The sequence below is a fragment of the Bos indicus x Bos taurus genome, chromosome 19 (genome assembly GCF_003369695.1).
Source record: "Bos indicus x Bos taurus breed Angus x Brahman F1 hybrid chromosome 19, Bos_hybrid_MaternalHap_v2.0, whole genome shotgun sequence".
In the NCBI taxonomy this organism is placed as follows: domain Eukaryota; kingdom Metazoa; phylum Chordata; class Mammalia; order Artiodactyla; family Bovidae; genus Bos; species Bos indicus x Bos taurus.
Genome location: NC_040094.1, coordinates 44,702,984 through 44,717,617, shown reverse-complemented (window position 1 = coordinate 44,717,617; position 14,634 = coordinate 44,702,984). Strand labels below are relative to the sequence as shown.

General features: G+C 49.3%; 1 protein-coding gene across 1 annotated transcript; it reads left to right on the top strand.

The window, feature by feature from the left end:
- The first annotated feature begins 123 nt into the window (after positions 1-123).
- On the top strand, positions 124-14,138 carry SOST (sclerostin). Its single transcript, XM_027517099.1, has 3 exons — positions 124-190; positions 8,449-9,512; positions 12,139-14,138. The coding sequence occupies exons 2-3, from the start codon at positions 9,296-9,298 to the stop codon at positions 12,558-12,560; spliced, it is 639 nt and encodes a 212-aa protein (XP_027372900.1). The 5' UTR covers positions 124-190; positions 8,449-9,295; the 3' UTR covers positions 12,561-14,138.
- Positions 14,139-14,634: the final 496 nt, after the last annotated feature.

The window sequence follows — 14,634 nt, the reverse complement described above, 5'->3', positions numbered from 1 at the left end:
CTGATCTAGTTATAGGTTCTGTGATGATTATATTCATGTAGTAAATATTTATTGAACATCTCTCCAGTACCAGAAAATTCCTGGCTTAGGAATAATCTTTTTATTTAATTTTTTAAAATTCCAGCTTTATGATTGTATAACTGATTGGAATATTCTTGATTGGAGTGGCCCACCAGTGTCAATGAGGCAGGTAAGATTTATGTTCCTAAGAAAGGGGGGATGGGGTGAGTCTCAGGGTCGCCTCCCATGAAGATGACTGCGTGGCATTTTAGGAGTTGAGTGATCCTGCAAATGGGCAGTCCCTAAACATCCCCTGCCCCTAGATGTTTTATAAGTTCCTCTATTAGCACTAACTCTTTTATAAGAAGCATTGCTTTTTTCCCCTCTGAATAAAAAACTGAGAGAAAACCGAGTGACTTTCCTCCAGACAGAAAGATCCTGGGCGGAAAAAGAGCCTCCTGGTCTCCAGCTCACCTTCTACAGCAGGAGGCAATTAGACTAGCTCAGTATTATCAAACCTCTTTGGCAACCTAATCTTCATATTTTGATACAAAAGCACTGATATATAAAATGGGTAATGTTTTTAAAGTAGAACTTAAACATTTTAATTAAAAAGGAAATACTGTATAGGAACAGTAATAAATTCAAACAATGCAAAAAGGTTTAGTAAACCTTACCCCAAACCTTCAATACCTCTCCCTCAGAGGAAGCCAGTTCTAAGTATATCCTTTTAGAAAAGTGCCGAGCATGTGTAAGCACACATGTTTGGATACGTGTGTGTTTGTTGTTATTGTTTAGTCAACTAAGTTGTGTCTGACTCTTGCAACCCCATAGACTGTAGCCTGCCAGGCTCTTCTGCCCATGGGATTTCCCAGGCAAGAATACTGGAGTGGGTTGCCATTTCCTTCTCCACGGAATCTTCCCAACCCAGGGATTGAACCCGAGTCTCCTCCATTGGCAGGTGGATTCTTCACCACTAAGCCACCAGGGAAGTACATGTGTGTATGTAGATATCCATAAATGGAAAATGTTCTACACTTTGATTGTTTTTGCTAAACAATATATTGTACCCTTTGTTTCTTATATTCCCATTCATTTTATCAGCTACCTAGCAGCCATTGTGTATGGACAAACTGCGATTTCTGTATACTGTTGTTTTAAGGGTCCAGTCTGCTTTAATGAGCACCAAATGTAAAATGAGACTCATGAGTGATAATCACAGTGTTTTATCTGCTTTGTATCCGGTTAATTTCTGTTGTCCATTGGGGTGGAACAGTGTCAGGCACAGCCTGCTACTCAGAACTAAGGAAGGATGTTCTGTGCTCCCTTGTGTAATTTCATGAGTGTGGAAATGTCCAAGCTAACTTTTTAAAAAAGACAGTCTCTGAGCTATGGCTTCCTGAATTGATGATCCCATTTATAAGAGGTCCAAATGCACGAAGACTGCATTTTTTAAGTCTACATCAAAATGAGTTAATTTGCAGGCAATACCATGAGTGGGTCATCTCCAATTCATTCAAAGCAGATGCATACCACACTGTTATAATGTGTGTATTTATTATGTTTTTATTTATTTACTTAGGCTGGCCATGGGGCTTGTGGGATCTTAGTTCCCAAATCGGGGATTGAGCCTGAGCCCTTGGCAGTGAAAGCACCAATTCCTAACCACTGGACCACCAGAGAATTCCCTATTATATTTTTAACTAATTAAAATGTACATGGTTTTTAAGCCGTGAACCATCTCTGTGGAAGCTGGGGTTCTGGGGGATCTAGTTTGAAGGCCCATGAACCAGAGGACTGCATATCGCGCCTGGGGGCCACCCTGAGGAGGAGGAGGAGGAGGGCAGAAAGAAGGGAAGGTGCCGGGAGCCGGCATATTGCATACTGAGTGCATATTGCATATTGAGTGCAGCACTTTCCACAGCATCATCTTTCAGGATCTGGAATAGCTCAACTGGAATTCTATCACTGCCGGGATCCAGCGTGAGGAGCTCCACCCATGCATGACAAAGGTCATGAGGAAGGAGGCTTGGCATACGCAAAGGCGGGATCGAGCCTCAGGAGTCCCCCTGGAAATTCTCGAGCATTTACACCCAAAACCAGAGTCTGCCTACTTTCTGCTTTGTGCCTTCACCTACACCTCTGACTTTACAGGGGGCTGTCCCCCACTACCTCTCTGAAAAAAGAGTTAGCTTACAGCTCCAGTTAATAATTCCTGGGTGTGACAGTGTTTCAACCTACAAACTCCTTTGGAAATCCTCTAGCCTGCCTGAATAGGTTTTTCCGGCCACATGTGATTGCTCAGAGCCTCCCGACTGTGAGAGGCAGGAGATGTTCTAAACTGTCTAAACACAGATTCTTTTGAGTAGTTAAAAGATTGATTAGAAATTGTATTGGTGAAGGGATTTTCACTTGTTGGGCCAATGTTTGCTGCTAAGTTTCCATATCCCTTACTTGCTGTGTCCCTGGCAGTGTATTGATTAATATAATTGGTGTAAGTAGTAGCTTTAATGTTTGTAACCTGGGACCCTTGAGTTAATTCTTTTTCTTGTTATAGCCCACCACACCTTTGCTCTGTAGGAATGCAACTTTATCTAATGCTTTTGGAGGGTGGCTCCTGACCAATCACCTTTAGAGAAAAATAAGTTTTCTGAAGAAAGGGTCTTAAAATGTTAACGGGCCAGAAGATGATGCAAATCACCTAAGCTTTTGCATATGATAAGTTTGCAGGAAGAGAGCCTGGCTTGCTGCATGACTCTACCCCTTCCCCCCATTATCCTCTATGCATAACTTAAGGTATAAAAACTACTTTGGAAAATAAAGTGCGGGCCTTGTTCACTGAAACTTGGTCTCACCATGTCGTTCTTTCTCTTACCTTCTGGCTGAATTATTCAGCCTCTTTTCTCCACTGAATTTCCTCACTGAGCCATCCTTATTTCAGCCTCTTTTCTCCACTGAATTTCCTCACTGAGCTATCTTTATTCTATTACTCTTTATACCCTTAATTAACGTTTAATTAAGCAGTTGTTTCCTGATCCTCGCCGACGCCGTCCCCGCTTCGAATTCCCTGGATCCACCGGGGCTGGACCCCGGCAGGAAGGAATCGCTTCTGAGGGGATAGACGTTTCTGAACGCAAAGGGTGACAGTCTTCTTTGGTCAACTTTATTAGTCAGGCCCCGCTGAACTCTTCTTCAGCTAGGCCTTCCTTGTCTTTTAGACTTTTACGGTCATCTCTATATTATTTCATTTTAGCAAGAATCCTGCCAACTCAGTTTAGCCTGAATTCCCCATCCTCCATATCTGGTCACCTTCAATACCTGATCAGGTGTCTCACCCCCCAGCATCCCCAGGTGATGTCTGACCACCCCGGCCTGCCTTCAGCAAGAATCTCATTAGGTTCCTTTTGCCAGAATCCTCCCTCACCCCCAATGTGTCCTCTTGGTAATTTTCCATTCACTGACCCCCCTACCCTGCTGTTTGGCTATAAATTCCCACTTTCCTTGTTATATTCAGAGTTGAGTCCAATCTGTCTTCCCCACTACCCAACCCCATTGCAGTGGTCCCTATACCTATTATGATGGTCCCCCGCTCTGTCTTTACCTTTCTTTCTTTTTTTTGGCTGTGCTGGGTCTTCATTGCTGCGCATGGTCTTTCTCTAGTTGCAGCGAGTGGGAGCTACTCTGTAGTTGCAGTGTGCGGGTTTCTCATTGCAGTGGCTTCTCTTGTGTACGGGCTCTAGGCGCACAGGCTTCAGTAGCTGTGGCACATGGGTTCAGTAGTTGTGGCACATGGGCTTAATTCCATGGGATTTTCCCAGACCAGGGATTGGACTGAGTCCCCTGCACTGGCACTCAGATTCTTAACCTCTGGACCATTAGGAAAGTCCCTTATTTATCATTTGAAACAAGGATTTACAGAGAAGGGCCTTCCTGCAGGCAAAGGGTGGCAGTTAGGTTCTGGGGATGACTCAGGGCCCCACCTTAAACAGCCTGGTCTGCTAGGCAGAAGGAAGTGGAGGTTTAGTCGTGTTGGGGCTGGGGAGCCACTGGCCTGTTCTAAGCAGGAGGGTGAATGACACAGGCTCTTTAGTGCCATCCCTCAGGAGCTGCTGAACCAAGTAGATTTCCACCTGTCCTGAGACCCTGCCCTCTACAGAGAATGATTTCTCAACTGTGAATAAAGACAGGGTGATTTGGACTTCCCTCAGGGCAGACACTGTCTATAAACAGAGATTGCCCTCCAAATCCAGATCCTCCATTTTTACCACTGATCTGTGGCAGCAAATCTGTTTAAAAATGCAGCCAAGGGACTTCTCAATGTCTAAGACTCCACGCTCCCAGTGCAGCAGGCCCAGGTTTGATCCCTGGTCGAGGAACTAGATCCCACATGCTGCAACTTAGAGTTTGAGTGCCACAATTAAAGAGCCCACGACCAGGAACAGAGATCAAAGGTCCCACGTGCCACAACTAAGACCCAGATCAACCAAATATATCAAAATAAATATTTTTTAAAAGACTAGAGAAACACAGATAAGGAAAAAAGATTTTTAAAAATATAAATAAAAACGCAGTCACTAGGAGTCCTCAGTTTCCATGAATTAGAGACAGGGGGCTTGGGAACCAAGTAGAGACTGAAACTACAGTGTTTGCCAACACTTTCGGATTAAGCATTCTACAAGCCTGAGGAGTCAGAGGAGCATAACTTACTTTCCAAATGTGGCCTGTCCTGCAAAGTCTGGTCCAAATGCCACATCTTCCCACCCCAGCAAGAAGAGGTTGTTCTTTTCTCTAAAGGTCCCAAACACTTTTTCCTTTTAAAAGAATGTATCTGGCCCTTTCCTTAGTGTCACCAATCACTTTCTACTTGGTATTGGGGTTATGTGGATGAAGAATTTATTCCTTCCCTGATACTGGAGCTCCTGGGTGGGGAGTATGTATCAGTTCATTGTGCCTGAGGTCTTGCTTCATTAAATGTTTGACAAGTGAACTTAAGAATAGGCAGCTTGATAGAAACAAAAACCACTAAATCATCATGTAGAAAAACAGCCTTGCTAGAAATTCAACTACTAATAATTGAATTTAAATTATTAAATTCAATTTAAGGGACTTCCCTGACGGTCTGATGGTTAAGACTCTGCCCTTCCACTGAAGGGGCACAGGTTCAATCCCTGGAGGGGGAACTAAGATCCCACATGCTTCGTGATGTGGCCAAATAAATAAATTCAATTAAAAAAAATTTAACAGCCCACACTCAGGGTTGGCAGCCTTGTGGAAAAACATGCTGTTATGTATTGAATTGTTGATTGACTGTGAATCCAAAATTCATATGTTGAATCCAAAGACCTCAGAATGTGACCTTATTTGGAAGTAGGGTTGTTGCAGATATAATTAGTTGAGATGAGGTCATCAGGGTGGGTGATAATCCAACATGACTGATGCCCTTATAAAAAGGGGGAATTAAGACATACGCACACACATGGGGAGAATAGCATGTGAAGATGAAGACAGAGATTGGGGCAAAGCTTCTGCAAAACCAAGAAATGTCAAAGACTGCCAATGAGGGGGTAGGCACAGAACAGACTCTTCTTTGAAGCCCTTGGAAGGAACCAACCTTGCTAATGCTTTGATCTCAGACTTTGGCCTCCAGAAACTATGAGACAATAAATTTCTGTTGTTTAAGCCACTCAGTCTCTGGTAATTTGTTTCAGCAGCGCTAGCAAACTAGACACATGCCCATTTGTATGTCACTATAGTGTTCTTGCCTGGAGAATCCCAGGGATGGGGAAGCCTGGTGGGCTGCCGTCTATGGGGTCGCACAGAGTCGGACACGACTGAAGTGACTTAGCATAGCATAGCATTGAGACTGGGGACTGTTTACTCTCTCAGACCCAGCATTCATTTCAGAAATAACCCTACAGGTAAAAAAATACTTGATGGAATCAGTCAGTTCAGTTGCTCAGTCATGTCTGATTCTGCAACCCCATGGACTACAGCACACCAGGCTTCCCTGTCCATCACTGACTCCCAGAGCTTGCTCAAACTCATGTCCATCAAATCGGTGATGCCATCCAACCATCTTATCCTCTGTTGTCCCCCTTCTCCTCCTGCCTTCAGTCTTTCCCAGCATCAGGGTCTTTTCCAGTGAGTCAGTTCTTCTCATTAGGTGTCCAAAGTATTGGAGTTTCAGCATCAGCATCAGTCCTTCCAATGAATATTCAGGACTGATTTCCTTTAGGATGGACTACTCAGCAATAAAGAGGACCAGATTGTTGATACATGCAACAGCTCAGATGAATCTCCAGGGAATGAGGCTCAGTGAAAAAATCCAGTCCTAAAAGGTTACATCCTGACTGATTCTATTTATATACCTGAAATGACAAAATTGTAGAAATGGGGAATAGATTCGTGGTGCCATAGGGTTAGAAGTGAAGGAGAAGGGCATGATTATAAAAGAGCAATGAGAGGCATCTTTGCAGTCAGAGTTGTTCTTTGTCTTGACCATGATGGTTGTTACTTGAACCAATACATGATAAAGTTGCATAGAACTAACACACACACACACACACACACACATACAAGTAAAACTGGGGAAATCTGAATAAGACTGGTAAACTGTATCAATGTCAGTATCCTGGCTTTTGCAAGATGTTATCATCAAGAGAAAATGGGCAGAGGGAACAGGAAATTTTCTCTATATTCTTACAAGTGCATGTGAATTTACCATGACTCCAAAATAAAAAGTTTAACTCAAAAAATGACTTTGTCCAAGGATGTTATAGCATCCCTGCTGAGGATAGAGGAACACCAGAAATAACCTAAATTACCAACGACAGAAGTCAGCTAAAACCCTGAGGGTTTAACTCTGGGGAGTACTGTCTAGCTCTGAACGATGACAGGTCTGTGGACTGAATAAATATAAAACTGAATCAGTGTTCAGTGAAAAAGCAGATGGCATCACAGCAGGTTCTCGCTGAGCCATTCTGTGAAAAGCATGGCTGTACCTTGGCAGAGAGTAATTCAAAAGAATGGAGCTAATTTACAGGTTCAAGTCCACTGGATCCTTCTTCTCTTCCTTCTCCTTTTCTCTCCCTCTCACTCTCTCTAAAACATTACTTCTGTTTCAAATGATGAAATCCTGAGCCTCGCCATTCTCTGATCGCTGGCTCCTCCTTCCGTCTCCAGCAGATGGCAGAAGTGTTACAAGGATGGTCCCCTCGGTCTCCATTTCCTAGGAATGAGCTTCAGATCCCAACAGCAGGTGGGGCTCCAGCATCAAGTCCCTCCAGTTCAAGGAATCCAGACATCAGAACTGCCCTCTCAGAACTCCAGAGCAAGAAGTCTGGCCACAATAGGGTTAACGGTCCACATTCCAGAGTCAGGGAAAAGGAGGCTGGAAGGTCACAGACAAGGGGAGAGGGTTCGGAGGGCCCCCTTCTCACAACACGGCCAGCTCTGTTGGGAGAGATAGATCACCCGCAACAATGGCCACAGCTGTTTTCGTCTGCCCTGAAGGAAACTGACTTAGGAAGCAGGTATCAGAGGGGGCCCTTCCTGCAGGGGCTTCTGTCTGGCTTGTAAAACTGTCAGAGCAGCTGCATTTATGTGTCGAGTGATGGACGATGGAAAGGAGGGACAGACGGCCGCAGATGGACAGTGACTTACAAGTCGAGGCAGGTGGCAGAGGCTCTGCAGGTGGGGTGTGCTGATTCATTGCCCAGTGAAAATACCAAATACCACAGTCTACTTCCCAGCCTCCTTCGAAGCCTGGAGCGAGTGTGCCTCCTCAAACAATCCGTCTGCCACGAATGCTTCCGCGGGTGCTCCTTTCTTTTCCTGCACCTCAGGTGTGAATCTTCCTCCCCCTCCCCAGGCCCTCTTTCTTTTCCAGGGTGTGTGTGTGCGCTCAGTCGCTCAGTCATGTCCAACTCTTTGCAACCTTATGGACTGTAGCCTGCCAGGCTCCTCTGTCCATGGGACTCTCCAGGCAAGAATACTGGAGTGGGTTGCCATACCTTCTTCCAGGGGATCTTCCCAACCCAGGGATCGAACCCAGGTCTCCAGCATTGCAGGCAGATTCTTTATTGTCTGAGCCACCAGGGGAGACCAAGAATACTGAAATGGGTTGCCATACCTTCCTCCAAGGGATCTTCCCAACCCAGGGATCAAACCCAGGTCTCCCACATTGCGGGCAGATTCTTTACTATCTGAGCCACCAGGGAAAGGTAGCAATTCCTTCTGAGTTCTCTGTGGCTAGCTGGACTTGACACTGCTTCACCGAATGCATCCATCCCATGCTCTGCACCAATAAGGTTTTCCATACAGGACTCAAAGCTGGTTTTGAAAAATGTAATGGTCTGGGAAACAAGAAAAAAAAATGTCAGCACTAAAAATGCTGGCTTCCACTTTTGCTAAGAAAAGGGATTTTGTGCTCTCCGCTTCTACCCACAGCCTGGCCCGGGAAATAACTGCCTTTGGCACATCAGCCTGCCAAGAAGTGCCTGTCACCAAGCACAAGATCCCCAAGGAGCCTGAGCCGAGGTTTCCTCCTTGTCTCCATCACCAGAGCCTGTTGACCTCTCACCCTGGCCTGGAAACCAGAATCCCTGCCCCCTCGGAAGTAGAAGCCCCTGCTGTGACCCTCCAGATTTCCCTCTTGCCTTCCAGAGGGAAGACAAGAGGGGCCTTCTTGGTCAGGATAATTGATGCTGAGCCATATGTAGACCAATGAGAGTTCTTAAAAAGCTGCCTTCTGCCTCTGCCTGGGTCCGTGGGGGCCAAATAGACACTGCTAGGGGCTATTTCATTTTGGCGGGGTAACAAATGAACTTGGCCTGAGAGATGGGATCAGCAGGGCTATGACCTGCAGAGGACTCAGAGCTGTAGTTTGCTTCATTAAGCTAGTGCCGAGTTTGTTTTGAGAAAGCCCGAGGGGCCCAGGGAGGTAGAGATGAGGAGCTGGAGCTCATTTTGATATCCGAAAACTGCAGCCGCCTGCATGTGGGAGGCGCTGAAAGCAGGCTTGCCTCACACGCCCCCCTCACCGTTGGTCACCTGGGAGCACCAGCAGCAATTTGGGAGATTTCTGAGCTCAAGGAGGAGTCTTTGGGGAGGGCTTGCCTGGAGCACACCCCGTTCCCTCCTCCTGGGCTGAGGGAAGCATGGGACCAGCCCTGCCCCAGCCTGTCCTCATTGGCTGGCATGAGGCAGAGGGGGCTTTAAAAAGGCAAACGTGTCCAGGCTGGGGACCGGAGCCTGTGCTACTAGGAAGGCCGAGTGCCCTCCTCCAGCTGGCACTATGCAGCTCTCTCTTGCCCTGTGTCTCATCTGCCTGCTGGTGCATGCAGCCTTCCGCGTGGTGGAGGGCCAGGGGTGGCAGGCCTTCAAGAATGATGCCACAGAAATCATCCCCGAGCTGGGCGAGTACCCCGAGCCTCTGCCAGAGCTGAACAACAAGACCATGAACCGGGCGGAGAACGGAGGGAGACCTCCCCACCACCCCTTTGAGACCAAAGGTATGTGACACAGGAGAGTATTTTTAGCATAAGGGTCCTGGGAAGGTTCTCTTTGGGACTGTTACCAGCACCAGTGGACGGACAACTTTGCCAGGAGGCCAGGGAAAGATGGCATGTCAGCTGTATCCTTGGAACTCAAGTGCGAGGGTGTGGGGCTGACAGGGTCCTGGGAGTGAACCAGAGCAGGAAGGAGGCCGCAGTGGTGAGTGCAGCACTGGGACAGGCTCAGGGGCTCAGAAAGGAGATTTCAAAGAATCCCCTCCTGCGAAGAGAGGAGTAGGGTCCAACTGCTGACACCACTGGGGAGGGGATAAGGCAATGGAGCTTCGCGTCTGTGAGCACCCGCTAGATGCAGACTCTACATGGACTATGCCCGGAGCGTACCCCAGGGAACTCCCAAGGTCCTCCTCCCAAGGAGGCTTCAGAGATGAAGTGGCTTGTTAAGCCAGCTGAGATTTGAAGCCAGTTTGATCCAATTACAAGACAGCCCTGGCGGGGGACTGCGTGGGGGATGTCAGAGGCCAAAAGTCACAGCACATCCTGGCAAAGCAGTGAAAAAGGGACGCCAGAGAGGCACCCCTTCAGCCCCACCACCCATGATCTACCCCTTGAAGGAATGGGCGATGCAGCTACCTGGGTGGGGGCCCTGGAGGGGAAGCAGCATCCTTGAGGCCGGGCGTGGACACAGGTGGCACGCTCTGTCCTGAGTCCCCACCCTAGACCCAGCCTTGCCTCCTTCCTGGGAGGGAGCCTGACCCTAGTGGAAGGCCAGAGACCCCACCTGGGTCCCTTGCTGGGTCTGCACAGAGAAGCCTGCAGGGCAGCGTGTGCAGCTGGCTCTGCAGCTGGCAGGAATGGCTGGGGGCAGGGGCCGGAATGATGCTTCAGAGGAAGGCCCTCTGGCCACAGTCCAGGTGGGAGAGGAGTCCACGGCCCCGGCCCTGGGATCCCATTCTTCCCCACCTCCCAACCAGCCGGGAATGGGGGCTCTGCAGAGGGTATCCCAGAGGAGCCATGCCTCTCCCCTGCTCCTGCCCAGGGAAGATCAAGTAAACTCAAGAGATGGGCTTTAAGGAACCTAAGATGTCCACCTCTCTGGGTTCCCATGAAAGCCACAGGCGCAGAGGAAGCCACGTGCTCCAGAGTCACCCTGTGCAGAGGAAGCACCTGACCTAGGGGTACTATTCTGGGAAAGCCCCAAGCCTCCTTCCCTGGGCAAACAGGCCGCCCCCACACACCACCCCTGCGGGCCTAGGAGCAGGGGCAAGGGTGCCAAAGCAGACCAGAAACCAAAAGGCCGGCCAGGGGAGGAAGGCAACCCCCACACCCCCCGCTGCCGCGCTTGTTCTCCAAGGTAGGGGCGTGGGGGGCTGGCCTTCTCTGTCTCCTCTCTGGTTTTGGTCATAGGACTATTTTTCATCCCTTTGTGTCACACTGAAACTGTCCCTATGAGACCCTTGGAGATGGACAGGTGCTCACATGAGGACCAGCTGTTTAAAAAAGCTCCTACCAGTCTAAGTCCATAGTAGGAGACATGATCAAGGTGTCTTCAGGCATCAAGCCAGACCTTAGAGCCCAGTCTTCCCCCACCCAGGGAGCAGGTCTATGCCGCCATTGGGTGTCCACAGAACAGCACAGAAGAAGAGATGTGCCCAGCGCAGTGCCTGGTACACACCAGGTACTTAATAAATGTTTGTGGCAACTGAAGCTTTAGGTTTTCAGTCAGATCTCAGCCCCCTGACAGGGAAGGAACAGTAGTAAAAGTAGTAAAAGGCAGCCCTTTGGCCCCCCTCACCCCTCCGCCCAACATCCCACGGTGCCCAGGCACACAACTTCCACTTTGCGAGAGCCTGGAGGTGCAGGGGCCTCAGAGGCGCAGTCAGGAGACCAGCTCTGCCTTTCCGGAAAGAGCTTTTCCTTCTCTGGGCCTCAGTGATAATGAGGGGGTTGGAGGTGCTGCCATCGGCTCCTTTCAAGTCTAAGGGCTTCAGTCTCCTCTCCACCTCTCCTTCCATCCCTCTCCTCCTCAGTAGCTGCTCTGATTTATTACCATCAATTAACCCCTACTCCTTTCTCCATCCCCTCTGCACCCTGTCACCCCTCCCAACCTGCTAGAAAAGGAATTTGGGAGAAGTCAGAGCCATTCAGAAGGTGTGGCTAATAACTACCCTGCTGAGGCCAGGGGCCCTGTGGGACAGATGTGACTTAAGTCTGGTGAAGAGGGCCTCCTTGGAGAGGAATAATAACTGTAATAGCACCAACACTTCCAGCTCTTACTATGTTCCAGGCAGCGTCCCCTGAATTATATATGTAAAGGATTGGCTCACTGAATCTTCAAGACAACCCATTTTACAGATAGGAAGCACACAGAGGTTAAGCAACTTGTCCAAGGTCACACAGTCATGGAACTGATATTCGAACTGAAGCAGTCACTTGGCTCCAAAGTTTTAGGGCGAGGGGGTGGACCAGTGATTTTTCCACCAGCTCCAGAATATCTGGGCCCTTCCCATAATAGACCTCCAGGGGCAAAAGCGTCTGGGGAGAGGCAGGTTTGGAAATGGCGGGCAGGGGTGGTTTGGGGGGAGCCGGGCCGGGTGGCCGCCCTCACGCGCGCTTCTCTCCGCAGACGCCTCCGAGTACAGCTGCCGGGAGCTGCACTTCACCCGCTACGTGACCGATGGGCCGTGCCGCAGCGCCAAGCCGGTCACCGAGCTGGTGTGCTCGGGCCAGTGCGGCCCGGCGCGCCTGCTGCCCAACGCCATCGGCCGCGGCAAGTGGTGGCGCCCAAGCGGGCCCGACTTCCGCTGCATCCCCGACCGCTACCGCGCGCAGCGGGTGCAGCTGTTGTGTCCTGGCGGCGCGGCGCCGCGCGCGCGCAAGGTGCGCCTGGTGGCCTCGTGCAAGTGCAAGCGCCTCACTCGCTTCCACAACCAGTCCGAGCTCAAGGACTTCGGGCCCGAGGCCGCGCGGCCGCAAACGGGCCGGAAGCTGCGGCCCCGCGCCCGGGGCACCAAAGCCAGCCGGGCCGAGCTGGAGAACGCCTATTAGAGCTGGCCCGCCGCCTCGCGGGCGGCCCCCAACCCAGGCGCCCCAGGTTTCCGCCCCCTGCACGCGGTTTGATCGGTTGGGTTTCATTTTTAATAACTGCAACCCGGGGCCGGGGCGGGGTGCTGAGACCTTCCTGGCTGCAGGCCTTGTGGATCCCGGGGTCAGCAACCATCCCACCTCCTGCCTGCGCCGAGGGGGTCCCGGGGGCAGGGGAGGGCGCTGAGAGTCACAGACACTGAGCCACGCAGCCCCGCCCCGCCGGGGCCGCCTACTTTTGATGGTCCCACTTGAGAGGAGGCAGAAAAGGAAGCATTTCATTGCCCTGGAGTTTTAAGGGAGCAGTGGAGGGAAGCCCAGGAACTGCTTAAGAGAGTTCGATAGGATTCCCCCTCCCCCACCTCTCTGCCAGGCAAAAAAGCCTTGAGTGCCTTGTTGTGCCCAGAACACAAGACTGGGTCCCTGGATGGGGTTTCTAGTCCTGTCCCTGCCCCCAGGGTGCCAGGTGATCTCGGATGTTACGCTCTTGTCTTCCTGGACTTCGAATTCCTCTTTGTAAAATGGAAGTGGGGGTGGGATAAGCATCTGGAGCGATCTGCTGTCACATGATTCCATGGACTCGGGTGCCCTTTGAATGGGCAGAGGAGAGAGAGTTTGGATTGAATCATTGATGGGGTCGCTTCCAGAATTCGGAGTTGTAATCCTCTGATCTGACAGCCAAAGATGAAAAAAGGAAAAGAGTCTATTTATGGCTGACAGACTCGTGGGAGAAGCTGTGGTGTGTCCCAGCCTGGGATCCCAGATGTTTCGCTACCTCCACTTTCCATCAAAAAAGGACACAGAAACAGCACCAGCCTTTGCAATAGAGAGGAAGGTCCCAAGGGTGGCAGGAGGCACAGAGATTACTCTCTGTACTCAAAGAGCACCACGCACCCCCGCCCCCAACCCGCACCCATCATGGCCAAATTTTAAGGTCACCTTCTGTAGAGAAGCCCAAGGTCACAGCACACTGGGCTTGTGGGCCCAAGGGAGCAGCCACCACCGGTTCAAAGACCAGAGGGTCCCTTTCAAGACCCTCGTCCTGCCTACCACTCAAGGACACATTTCTGTTTGGAAAGGAGCTTCTTACTGCTGTTACGTGTGATGGCATAGCTTACATTAAAATAATATTATTGGGGAAAAACTTACAAGTGCTGTATATATGCTGAGAAACCGCAAAGCTTAATAGCTGCCATCCAAAAATCTTTTGGAAAATCATTTCCAGGCGCCACTTACTTTCTATGCAGTTTTTAATTGCTTAAAAAAAAATTTTTTTTTTAAACGGAAGCACATGCCATGTGAAAGCCTGCCCAGCTGGTTGTTTTTGCAATCTTTTCAAGTGGAATTTGTCCACAAGAATGAAAGTAGCAGTTTTTGTTTTTTTTCTAAAGAGTTAAGTTACATATTTATTTTCTCACTTAAGTTATTTATGCAAAAATTTTTCTTGTAGAGAATGACAACGTTAATATTGCTTTATGAAATACCAGTCTGTTCTTTCAGAATCCAGAAGCATTGTTAATAAAGACAACCAATTGTTGCGGAGAGGATGTGGTCTTGTTTTGTCAACCACATGTGGTCATTTCTGTCAACGTTAACATTCTTCTCTTGGTCACTAGAGCTCAAACCTGGGAGGCACCTTTGACAGTGTTATGGTGGCCCTTGTGGCAATTACATCCTTCCTTTGAAAGGTCATGTTCATCCCTTCCTTTCCAAACCTAGACTTCATCTCTTCACCTCGACCATTGTATTAACCTCAGCCTAGTCTCCCTTCTGCACAGCCTGGCCCCCACACTGTCTTCCAAAAACACTGTTCTCCTCATGTCATACCTCTGTTCAAAAACTCCTCGGGACTTTCCCGGTGGTCCAGTGGTTAAGACTTCTGCTCCCAGTGCAAGGTGACTGGGTTCAATGCCTGGTCAGGGAACTAGATCCCACATACTACAACTTAGAGTTCGCATTCCATAACGGAAGATCCTGAGTGACACAATGAAAATCAAAGATCCCACGTGCCGCAACTAAGACCTAGTGCAGCCAAATA